This window comes from Sapajus apella, unplaced genomic scaffold, assembly GCF_009761245.1.
Source record: "Sapajus apella isolate SASKATOON/1434 unplaced genomic scaffold, GSC_monkey_1.0 scaffold64, whole genome shotgun sequence".
Lineage (NCBI taxonomy): Eukaryota > Metazoa > Chordata > Mammalia > Primates > Cebidae > Sapajus > Sapajus apella.
The window spans coordinates 2,009,473-2,021,547 of record NW_022437004.1 but is presented as its reverse complement, the minus strand read 5'-3'; the positions used below and the strand labels follow the sequence as shown (position 1 = coordinate 2,021,547).

The window sequence follows — 12,075 nt, the reverse complement described above, 5'->3', positions numbered from 1 at the left end:
TTAGAAGTATTTGCTAAGATTGGCCAGGTGTGGTGGCTCATGCCTGTAATCCCAGCACTCTGGAAGGGCGAGGAGGGTGAATCACCTGAGGTCGGGAGCTCGAGACCAGCCTGATCAACAAGGAGAAACCCTGTCTCTACTAAAAATACAAAATTAGCTGGGCATGGTGGCACATGCCTGTAATCCCAACTATTCGGGAGGCTGAGGCAGGATAATCACTTGAATCTGAGAGGCAGAGGTTGCAGTGAGCCGAGAATGTGCCACCGTACTCCGGCCTGGGCAACAAGAGCAAAACTCCGTCTCAAAAAAAAAAAAAAAAAAAAAAAATTTGCCAAGATTAACCCCACAAAATTTCAGTACTGTTAGGTATACTATGTTACTAAATCAATATTTCCCTTCTGAGTATTTCAGACATTAAAGAAAACATTCACCAAATTAATAAGTAAAAACCAATTTAAGTTTGGTGGAGTTTGAGAAGAATCGTACAAGAAAAGAAAATAAGATGAAAATAGGGACTATACACTACCCAAATTATTACCTATATTTAATAAAATATAAAAAAATGTTCTGATACTCTACTTCAGTGATGATATATTTAAAACCAAGATTCAGGAAACTGGCTCTTTCCCAAAAGTGTGTCAGGTTCCAACTAAGGCTTAGATTACCACTCCATTTTACAGAGATCAGTAATCTTTTTCATAAAGTAGATTCAGCCTCAGCTAACCATCACTGTAATTTCCACATAGGATGACAATAATATCCCATGAGACTATATTTATTTCGAATCAATCAATAATATATATATTTATGGGGTACAATATGATGTTTCATTACATTTATACATTGTAGAAAAATCAAATTAGGCTAAGATATCTATTACCTCAAATATTTATCATTTCTTCACAGAGAGATTTAACACCCTCTCTTTTAGCTATTTTGAAATATACAATACATTGCTATTAACTATAGTCACCATGCTGTGTAACAGATCACCAGAACTTATGCCTCCTAACTATAACTCTTTAACCCGTGACCAACATCTTCCTCTTTCCCATTTTCCCATCTTCTACCTCCCCAGCTCAAGCCTTTGGTAATCAGCATTCTCTTCTACTTCTATGAATTTCACTTTTTAAGATTCCATACATAAGTGAAATAATTAGCTAGCTGTCTTTCTGTGTCTGGTTTATTTCATTTAGCATACTGTACTCCATGTTGCAAATGACAGAATTTCCTACATCTTTAAGGCTGAATAGTATTGCACTGTTTATATATCATGTTTTAAAAATACATTTGTCTGTTGATGAGCACTTCAATTGTTTAGATACCATGGCTATTTAATGCTGGAATGAACATAGGAGTACAGATATCTCTTTGATATGCTGATTTCAATTTCTTTGAATATATAACCAGAAGAGGAATTGCTGTATTGTATGGTAATTCTATTTTTAGAATAGGAACCTCAGGAACCTCCCCACTGTTTTTCAAAGTGGCCATACTAATTTTACAATACCACCAACAGTGTACAAGGGTTCCCTCTTCTTGACAACACTTATCTTCCATTTTTTTTGATAACAGCCAATCTAATAGACATGAGGTAGTATCTCACGGTGGTTTTAATTTGCATTTCTCTGATGGTTAGAGATACTGATCATTTTTTCATATTATCTGTTGGCCACTTGTCTGCCTTCTTTTGATAAATGTCTACTCAGGTCCTTTGTCCATTTTTAAATAAGATTATTTCTTTTCAACAAACCTGATAAAAACAAGCAATGGGGAAAGGATTCCTTGTTTAATAAATGGTGTTGGGAAAAATGGCTAGCCATATGCAGAAAGCTGAAATTGGACCCCTTCCATACACCTCGCACAAAAATTAACTCAAGATAGATTAAAGATTTAAACATAAAACCTAACACCATAAAAACCCTAGAAGAAAACCTAGGCAATACCATTCAGGACATAGGCATAGGTAAGGACTTCATGACTAAAACATCAAAAGCAATGGCAACAAAAGCCAAAATAGACAAATGGGATCTAATTAAACTCAAGAGCTTCTGCACAGCAAAAGAAACAATCATTAGAGTTAACTGGCAACCAACAGAATGGGAAAAAATTTTTGCAAGCTACCCATCTGACAAAGGGCTAATATCCAGAATCCACAAAGAACTACAACAAATTTACAAGAAAAAAACAAGCCCCCATCAAAAAGTGGGCAAAGGATATGAACAGGCACTTTTAAAAAGACATTTACGTAGCCAACAAGCATATGAAAAAATGCTCATCACTGGTCATTAGAGAAATACAAATCAAAACCACACTGAGATACCATCTCACGCCAGTTAGAATGGTGATCATTAAAAAATCTGGAGACAACAGATGCTGGAGAGGATGTGGAGAAATAGGAACACTTTTACACTGCTGGTGGAAGTATAAATTAGTTCAACCATTGTGGAAGACAGTGTGGTGATTCCTCAAGGATCTAGAAATGGAAATACCATTTGACCCAGCAATTCCATTACTGGATATATACCCAAAGGATTATAAATTGTTCTATTATAAAGACACATGCACAAGTATGTCCATTGAAGTACTATTTATGATAGTGAAGACTTAGAAGCAACCCAAATGCCCATCAATGCTAGACTGGATAAAGAAAATGTGGCACATATACACCATGGAATACTATGCAGCCATAAAAACATATGAGTTCATGTGCTTTGCAGAGACATGGATGAAGCTAGAAACCATCATTCTCAGCAAACTGACACAGAACAGAAAAACTAACCACATATTCTCACTTGTAAGTGGCTGTTGAACAATGAGAACGCACGGTCACAGATAAGGGAACATCACACACACTGGGGCCTGTTGGGGGGTAGGAGAACTAGGGGAGGGATAGCAGGGGGTGAGGGGAATGGGAAGGGATAACATTCGGAGAAATATCTAATGTGGGGAATGGATGCAGCAAACCGCCATGGCACGTGTATACCTATGTAACAATCCTGCACGATCTGCAATTAAGTATAATTTAAAAAAAGAAAAATAAACAATGGGGAAAAAAGATTATTTCTTTTCCTTGAATTCAGTAGTTTGAGGTCCTTATTGACCCCTTATCCAATACATGACTTACAAATATTTTCTCCCATTCTTTGGGTTGTCTCTTCACTCTTAATTGTTTCCTTTGCTGTGCAGAAGTTTCTAGTTTGATACAAACCCATTTACCTATTTTTGCTTTGGTTGCCTCTGCTTTTATCCAAGAAATCACTGCCTAGACCAATATCATATAGCTTTCCCTCTATATTTTCTTCTAGCAGTTTTACAGTTTCAGGACTGACATTTAAGTCTTATAAATGCATAAGGTAAGATAAAGGTATAAGGTATAAAGGTATTACATATAAGGGTAAGATAAAGGTCCATCTTTATTCTTCTGCATGTAAACAACCAGTTTTCCCAATACCATTTATTGAAGACTGTCCATTCCCCATCGTGTGTTCTTGGCCACTTTATTAAAAAAAAAAAAAAAAAAAAAAAAAAAAATCAAATGACTTGAATTTCGTGGGTTTATTTCTCGGCTCACCATTCTATCCATTGGTTAATGAGTCTATTTGTATGTCATTATCATGCTGTTTCGATTACTACTGCTTTGCAATATTATGTAATCTGGTAGTGTGATGCTTCTAGTTTTGTTCTTTTTGCTCAAGGTGGCAACAGGGTCTTTCATGATTCCATATAAATTTTAGAATTTTTTGTATTTCTGTGAAGAATTACCTTGAATCTGTAGATTACATTGGGAAGTATGGACATTTTAACAATATTAATTCTTCCAATTCATGAACACAAGGGATTTTTCCATTTATTTGTACCATCCTCAATTTCTTTCATCAATGTTTTATAGTTTTCTACACAGAGATCTTTCACCTCTTGGTTAAATTTACTAAGTATGTTTTATACTATTAAAGAGATTATTTTCTTTTGTTCAGATATTATATAGTTAGTATATAGAAATGATATTGACTTTTGTATTGTTGAGTTTGTATCCAGCAACTTGACTGAATTCCTTTATTAGTTCTAACAGCTTTATGGTGGAAATCTTCAGGATTTTATATATATAAGATTGTGTTGTTGGCAAACAGATAATTTTACTTCTTCCTTTCCTATTTGTGTATCTTTTATTTCTTTTTCTTGCCTAAGTGCTCTAGCTAGAGCTTAGAGTACTATGCTGAACAGAAGTGGTGAGAGTGGACATCCTGATCTTGTTCGTGATCTTGGAAAAAAAGCTTTCAGCTTTTTACCATTAAGTACAGTGTTAGTTTTGTGCTTGTCATATATAGACCTTCTTGTGTTGAGAAATATTTCTTCTATACCTAATTTGTTCATAGAATTTTTATCACAAAACCACGTTGAATTTTCTCAAATGCTTTTTCTGCTCCTATGGGGATAGTCTTATGAGCAAAAATCCTATGATCATCTTTAAAGTATACAGAAGATGTACAAAAAGCTGAGAGTATCACGGCATGATAAGAATAAAAAATTCATTTCCTACTACTCTTAAGAATAAGTGAACACATTTATTTTATAAATAACATTCTCAAACAATCAGACCGTGGCATTACAATAAGGAGAATTTCAGAGTTTTACAGTTTAAGAGTTCAGCAAATAAAAACCCTTATTTTACAAACAAGAAACTGAAAATTCAAAGAGATCATTATTACAGAGGTGCATTAAGAACAAGTCCCCTAACTACTTAGACAGTAATCATTTAAACAGTGCAAACTTAAATTGTGTCCCTCTTTTAGTCATTTGTTCTGCTTACTAAGCTTATATACCCACAAAACAACAGGAATTAAACACCTCTGTTATAAATCCACTCATACCTTCTAGAACTGAAAGCAAAGCACAGTGTCCTTGAATCTTCTTGCCAGATCTAACCTAAAATAAATTCATGTGTTTACCTTAATGTGCGAGGTAAAACATCTAAAATTTTATGGCAAACTGACCTAAAATTAATGATATTAATTTTAATTCTCTATGTTGTAGTTGTTGCTTTTTACATTGTCAAGTTAGTAAAATGGGAAAAAGAGAAAATAACATTACCAAGTTGTGTGAATATGCCATTTGCAAAGAGAATATTTTTAAAAATAAAACAAACATGTGACCAACTTACCAAGTTTATACTAAACAAACTGAAGTATTAAGAAGTTACAGTAGAAAGTTATATTTCATATAATATCTGCCCTCCAATTATTTGAAATGTCAGTATTAAAAATGGTCAGTATAAAATGTTTCTGGTTTTATCATAAAACTTTTATTTAAGTCTTTGTTTTCTAAGTTATTTAATGTTTCAAGTGTCATAATAATTAGGCTTTGATACTAATTGTAAGGAATAATTTAAGATGTGGATTTGCTGGATGTTTTTCTATTTTGAGATATAAAATGCATAAGTAAACATCTACTATGTTTCAGTTTCTGTAATAAGCCTTGAAAACAGATGAATGAAAACATGTCCCTTCCCTCAAGGAGGACAGTTTAGTAAGTGATATAAACATGTACAGAAATACAGTGCAACAATGAATGGACAAAGAAGCACAGAGAAGATAAAGCAGAGAATGTCATGGAAGGTTTCATGGTAACACCTAAAAATTGGTTTTTAAGGGTGATGAGGAATTTGATAGGACTTAAAGCAGGTAATTTCTTTATATAAAACACTAGGAAAGATAAGCTCAATCTAAAGTGACAGAAGGTAGACTAGTGAGTTCCTATGGCAAGGGTTGGTGATCATGGGTTAGCTGGGAAGGAATATAAGAGAACCACTGAAGTAATGAAAATGTTCTGGATCAATTGTAGAGATGGTTAGCTGGGTGCGCACACACATTTGTTAAAAATCATCAAATAATGCACTTAAAATATGTGCATTTTGTCATATGTAATTTATGCTTCAATAAACTTTTTTTTTTTTTTTTAAAGACAGAATCTCTCTTTGTTGCCCAAGCTGGAGTGCAGTGAAGCAATCTTGGCTCAACACAACTTCTGCTTCCTGGGCTCAGGTGATTTTCATGCTTCAGCCTCCCAAGTAGCTGGGACAACAGGCACATACCACCATGCCCAACTAATTTTTGTATTTTTGGTAGAGACAGGGTTTCACCATGTTGGCGAGGCTAGTCTTGAACTGCTGGCCTCAAGTGATCCACTTGCCTCACTCAGCCTCCCAAAGTGTTAGAATTACAGGCGTGAGCCACTGTACCAGGCCACAATAAAGTTAACTTTTATAAGGGGAATTGGGAAACCAAATGGGCTCCTTGTGTTGATAAAACTCTTCGATATCCCAGTGAATCACAAAGTAGTTATTAAGAGTTCTGTGAGGAGGGAAATTTCTCTACATAAACAGAGTTTAAAGCTCCAATGCTGTTTCTTATTTTAGACCACTCCTAAAGATGTAAAAAAAAAAAATGTAGAGTTTGGCAGAGTTCCCATGGAACAGGCTATTTCTAAGGTTATATGATATCACAAAAACAGAATTTTTGTCATACATTATTTCCATTTATAATGTAATTATTGAATGTGTAAGAATACTGATGAAGAGCTGAAGGGTTCTTTTTAACTAGATTGTTAGAAAATTTATTTGTATCTTTGGGATTATTTCAGTCTAAAATTAGAAAGTGGGTTTCCTATTATTTCTTTCATTTATTCTTCCTATTATTTCTCTACACAGACAGCCTCCAAATAAAAGCCCTAACTCCCAGATGTTGAAAGGGATGTACACAAGTTTTAACAAGAACTCTAAATATCAGAAGTGTTTTCTGCAACTTTTGAGATGGTAAAACTTCAAGGTTCTTAGCCAAATTTATAAATTTTCTTAATCAAAATTTAAATGACCTATATCTATTATTTATGAGCTAATGACACAGGTTCTTCTAAATTTTCTACCATGCTATAGGTGTATTACTCTACACACTCTCACGTTCCTTTTGTTTGCAAATGAAAAAAAATCGATGGTTACAGAGATTGATAATGTCTTGAGACCTTGGCTCAAGACATTATTGCAAGGGTAAGACCAAATGTATCTTACATGAGTTTTTGTATAAAAAGTTATAGAAAGACTATACATACTGATAGGTGAATATTGGCACAAATATAGAATTTTTTATCTGGAAGGATATACAACAAAAAGTAATGTTACTTTTAAGGAGACAGTCCAAGAAAGAAAGAGGTGGTTCTTCAATTTTTACTTTCTGTACCATTAAAAAAATTCCAACATAAATATTTATTAATTCTATTGTTTAAAAAGTATGCTTTTACGTTGAAATCATGGGTTATATTTTCCTCTGATTTTCTAAACTTAAAATAAAAGTAATGTGCTTTTTTTTCTATTATTTTTCTCTTTTTTCAACAATATGCCTGGTAGTTTGTTAATTCAGTTGCTTAGAGCACACAAAAAAAGGTCATAGGCTTGATTGAATACATTTGCAAAGAATAAAACTATCTCTTGTTCACAGAACATATTTTTAAGTTTTAAAAAGTCAGCTGGCAAACTTGTGCTGTTGATTACAGGATGAATTAGGTAAGAGCATGTGATTGACTCAATACAAAACATTAATACAAGAGAATCACTCTAATGTCTTACTGAGAGTAAGAGAGAATATATTAGGGTGATTAAATTCTAAGTAAATATTTCAATTTTCATACCTATCAACTTCTGCCCTTCTGAAGAGAATATGAATAAGACCTTAATTAAAAAAGAAAAGTCTCTGTACTTTCAGAAAACTAATAACTATACATGTCCCAAAACTTACTATTTTCTAAAAAATACATTTTTAAATTAATATACCACATAAACATCAAATAAAGCACTACTATACCTGTAACGTCTTCTGGATCTGACACAACAATATGTGCATTTAATTCCTGTAGCTTGTGATGTAGTTCTTCTAATTTTTTATTTGATTTTTTCAAAATGGTGTCTACATAAGCCAAACTTTTTTTATCTGTTGTGACTTTCCTCAGATTTTCAGCTCCTTCTTTGATTTTCAGTTCTTTTCTTATTTCTCTCTTAATTCGATCCTTGATATCATCCAATTTCTGTTGCACCACTGTATCTGAAAAGTCTAATTTCTGAACAGCACTCACATTCTCAGAAAATGGAAGACTTCGGGAATCCCCCTACAGAAAAAATGAACAAATGTGGGAGTTTAGGAGAGTTGGCTTCTCAGTAAATATGCAGTGTTTTCAGCCTAAGACAGTCTTTCTTGATTACATTAGATTTAGCTATATTTAATTATCTCCTTAATAAGCAACAGAACAGTTAAGTCAATAACTATTTATTGACTTTTATTATAACCATACAAATTCAAGAACTCTCGCCACTCACTAAGCAGCATTACTTGACAAATACATTTGCCTTAAAATAAAGTGAACACGACACATCTACACACAAAGGCTGTGTGTAAATATAGTGGATTTTGATATCTTAGGAACCCAGGTTAGATCCCAACCCCTACACTGTGAACCTTGGGCAAGTTATTTAACTTTTCAAATATTCAGTTTTAACAGTCCACAAAAATCTAAATAATAGTAGCCACCTTTGAGAAATATTGTGATAATTCACAAATATTGTAAATGAAGTTCTAAATACAAGTACTGGCTCACTGTTGTCACTTAATAAATGAAAAGTATTATTAAATTCTATAGGTAAACACTGAAAGTCCAGATTTCATCATTACACAATACATTCATGTAACAAAACTGTACTTGTATCCCTTAAATTTATAGAAATAAAAAAATTCTACAGGTGAGTAATTTTATCTTCTGTAAGAAACTTTTTTTTCCCTCACCCATGGACCCATGTCACAGAAAGAAACTTCTTAAAAATAAATGAATATTGGCAAAATAGATACCCTTATGACCACTTTTTAGTTAATGAATTAAATGTACCAGGGTTTGGGAAAACTATATTCAGAACTCCATTTATACAGTTGTCCTTTGATATGCGTGGAAGACTGGTTCCAGGATCCCACATATATCACAATCTACAGATGCCCAAGTTGCTTATATAAAATGGTCTACTATTTGCATATATCCTAAATACACACCGCATACTTTAAATAATCTCTATTTATAATACCCAATACATGTGGTATGTAAAAGTTGCCATGCTGAATTATTTGTGTTATTTTTTGTTTTTTCCCTAATATTTTCAATCTGTAGTTGACTGAATCTGAAGATACACAATCCACTCATATGGATAGCCAACTGTATATTTCAAGGCTAAGTACTCCATCTGGTAATGTGGCTAACTCACTACAAAAGCATCATCATTTAAAAACACCTCTAAATTGTGTCCTATTAATGGAAGCTAAGACAATACATAATACAGTCATCTCAAAATGAAAATCCAATCAGTTAAGCACATCTAATCTACATTTACGACAGCCAAAGTTATGTTACACCTATTTATTTATCATTTGCTATTTCAAAGTACATTACTATTAATAGTACAATACTGGCCATTGGAGTATTAGATTATTGACATTCCCTCTGCAGAGTAGAACAGGAAATGAGCATGAGAACTTCTATTCTGATTTCAGCGTTTGAGAAATTGTGGAGTACCTGAGAGACACATTCCATTTAGTTGGTAATGGTGGTTATTTAAAAATGACATTAAAATATTCTTTTTTTTCTTTTTTGAGACAGAGTCTCGCCCTTGTTGCCCAGGCTGGAGTGCAGTGGTGCCTTGTCAGCTCACCCACAACCTCTGCCTCCTGGGTTCAAGCTATTCTCTTGCCTCAGCTTCCCAAGTAGCTGGGATTACAGGCATGTGCCACCACACCCAGCTAATTTTGTATTTTTAGTAGAGACAGGGTTTCTCCATGTTGGTCAGGCTGGTCTCGAACTCCTGACCTCGGGTGATTTGTCCACATTGGCCTCTCAGAGTGCTGGGATTACAGGCGTGAGCCACCGTGCCCAGCCTAATTTGTATATATACTTATTTTGAATGACTGCTAAGTTGTTAAACACAAATATTTGTCAAGTTATTTGGACCTTACTGCTTAATAAATGAAACTGTTAGGTATTTCTTTTAGCCTGTGAGGAATAAGGAATAATTTCCTGAGATATTAAGAGTACCATGAACAAAGAAATTTTGGAGACCCCTGGCTTTGTACATAATATTAAAGAACAAATTTGTAAAATCAGTTCATAAATTATTTTCTTATAAATGTGTAAGGATTAAAACAGTAATGTTTGGAGGAGTGGAACTAGCTTAAACTATTTTTTATCTAATCATTTTTTGTCTCAGTCTACTTCACCTGAAACTAGGTAACAGGAATTTGGGATTTTGTTCTTTGACAATAGATATGAGCTAGTGTTTTTGACAACTAGCCAAGGGTAGACACATAAACTTTGGAAACCAAGTGGATGGTAGGACTTAACATTCCATTATAAATACTGAAAAATTTAGAAAATATTTTGCCCCAGGTAGAAGATCATAGTTTATATCTATAGTGACAGATCAGAAATATAAAACTAAAGGGTGTAGATTACCTACTTTAGGAATTCTTAAGATCCATGGAACCTGGAAATTATACACAACAACATGAAATTGTCTTTGTGCTATATTTTTGTTGGAGTTTCAAAGGAATTCTTAGCTGTGTACTGTGGTTCATGCCAGTAATCCCAGCACTTTGGGAGGTCAAAGTGGGAGGATCACTTAGGCCAGGAGTTTGAGATCAGCCTGGGCAACATGGCAAAATCCCATCTCTACCAAAAAAGAAAACAAAAAAGAGAGAGAGAGAGTAGGGGAAACATTTATAGAAATCAACTACTTCATGTTTTACATAATATACCTGCAGGCACAGGCTAAATTAAGGTGAGCTAAGGGGCGACTAGATCCCACGTCACCCATTAGCTCACCCTTTTCACTATTTTGCATAATACATACTTTTTAGTAATTAAGAATTAAGGTAAAAAGTATTTGTACCGGCCGGGCGCGGTGGCTCAAGCCTGTAATCCCAGCACTTTGGGAGGCCGAGGCGGGTGGATCATGAGGTCAAGAGATTGAGACCATCCTGGTCAACATGGTGAAACCCCGTCTCTACTAAAAATACAAAAAATTAGCTGGGCATGGTGGTGCGTGCCTGTAATCCCAGCTACTCAGGAGGCTGAGGCAGGAGAATTGCGTGAACCCAGGAGGCGGAGGTTGCGGTGAGCCGAGATCACGCCATTGCACTCCAGCCTGGGTAACAAGAGCGAAACTCCATCTTAAAAATTATAATAATCTAATACTCCAGTTAGTTCACAAGGTATCTAACAAATAAAGATGTCACGTGTTTTTCCCTCCAAAATGTAAAATATACTTCAGTACCCTGCTAGTTTGCCGAGGCACCACAGAGTCTTGTTTAGAAATCATGGTACTAAGCTTTAAAGAATATTGAGCTGTCACCTGAAAATGGCTTGTATATTTGATATGAATCCTTTGAAGGGCTTTGCCTACTTCAACTCCCATTTCTTTCCAATTTGTTCCTTAAACTCTAATCATATCAAATTATAAAACTTTACTTCAAGAAATCATCATTCTTGGTTCAGCCACTAACCATGCAGCACCTTTGGTATGCACTCTCTCTCCTTCCTTAATTATCTATTTCCAGTCTCTTCTTGGCCCCGGTAACTTTTGTTACAAAGATCAAGGGCAACTCTTCCTGGGAAATAATTTCCTGTCCAATGCTTTTATTCAGAATTTAGTTAAATGCCTCTCCTGTGTGCTCTGATATTGTGTATCTTGTTGAAACAATTACCCCTTTATTTATTTATTTATTTTTGAGATACAGTCTCTCACTGTCACTCCAGCCCAGGCTGGAGTGCAATAGCATGGCCTTAGCTCACTGCAAACTCTGCCTTCTGAATTTACCCTCTTTTTTTATCTGATCACTCTTCAAAGACTTTGAGCAATTTGAGGGCAGGGCTTATGCTTGGCAGATTAGTTTTGGATTTTTGCTTTTTTAATGACTTGTCCATTATGTTATTTAATAGTCTCCCTTTAGAATTCAGGAAAACCTGTCTCTGCTGAGGAACTTATGCTTCCCTCTA

The 12,075-nt window shown here is 34.6% G+C and overlaps 1 protein-coding gene across 5 annotated transcripts in view; it reads right to left on the bottom strand.

Annotated features, from left to right (window-relative positions):
- Nucleotides 1-12,075, bottom strand: part of PKN2 (protein kinase N2) — a 155,971-nt gene that overhangs the window by 83,948 nt on the left and 59,948 nt on the right. For all 5 annotated transcript variants that reach the window (XM_032247792.1, XM_032247796.1, XM_032247795.1 and 2 more), the window contains exon 2: nt 7,854-8,154. In XM_032247792.1, coding sequence (XP_032103683.1) covers nt 7,854-8,154 — 301 coding nt within the window. The remainder of the gene's footprint in view (nt 1-7,853; nt 8,155-12,075) is intronic.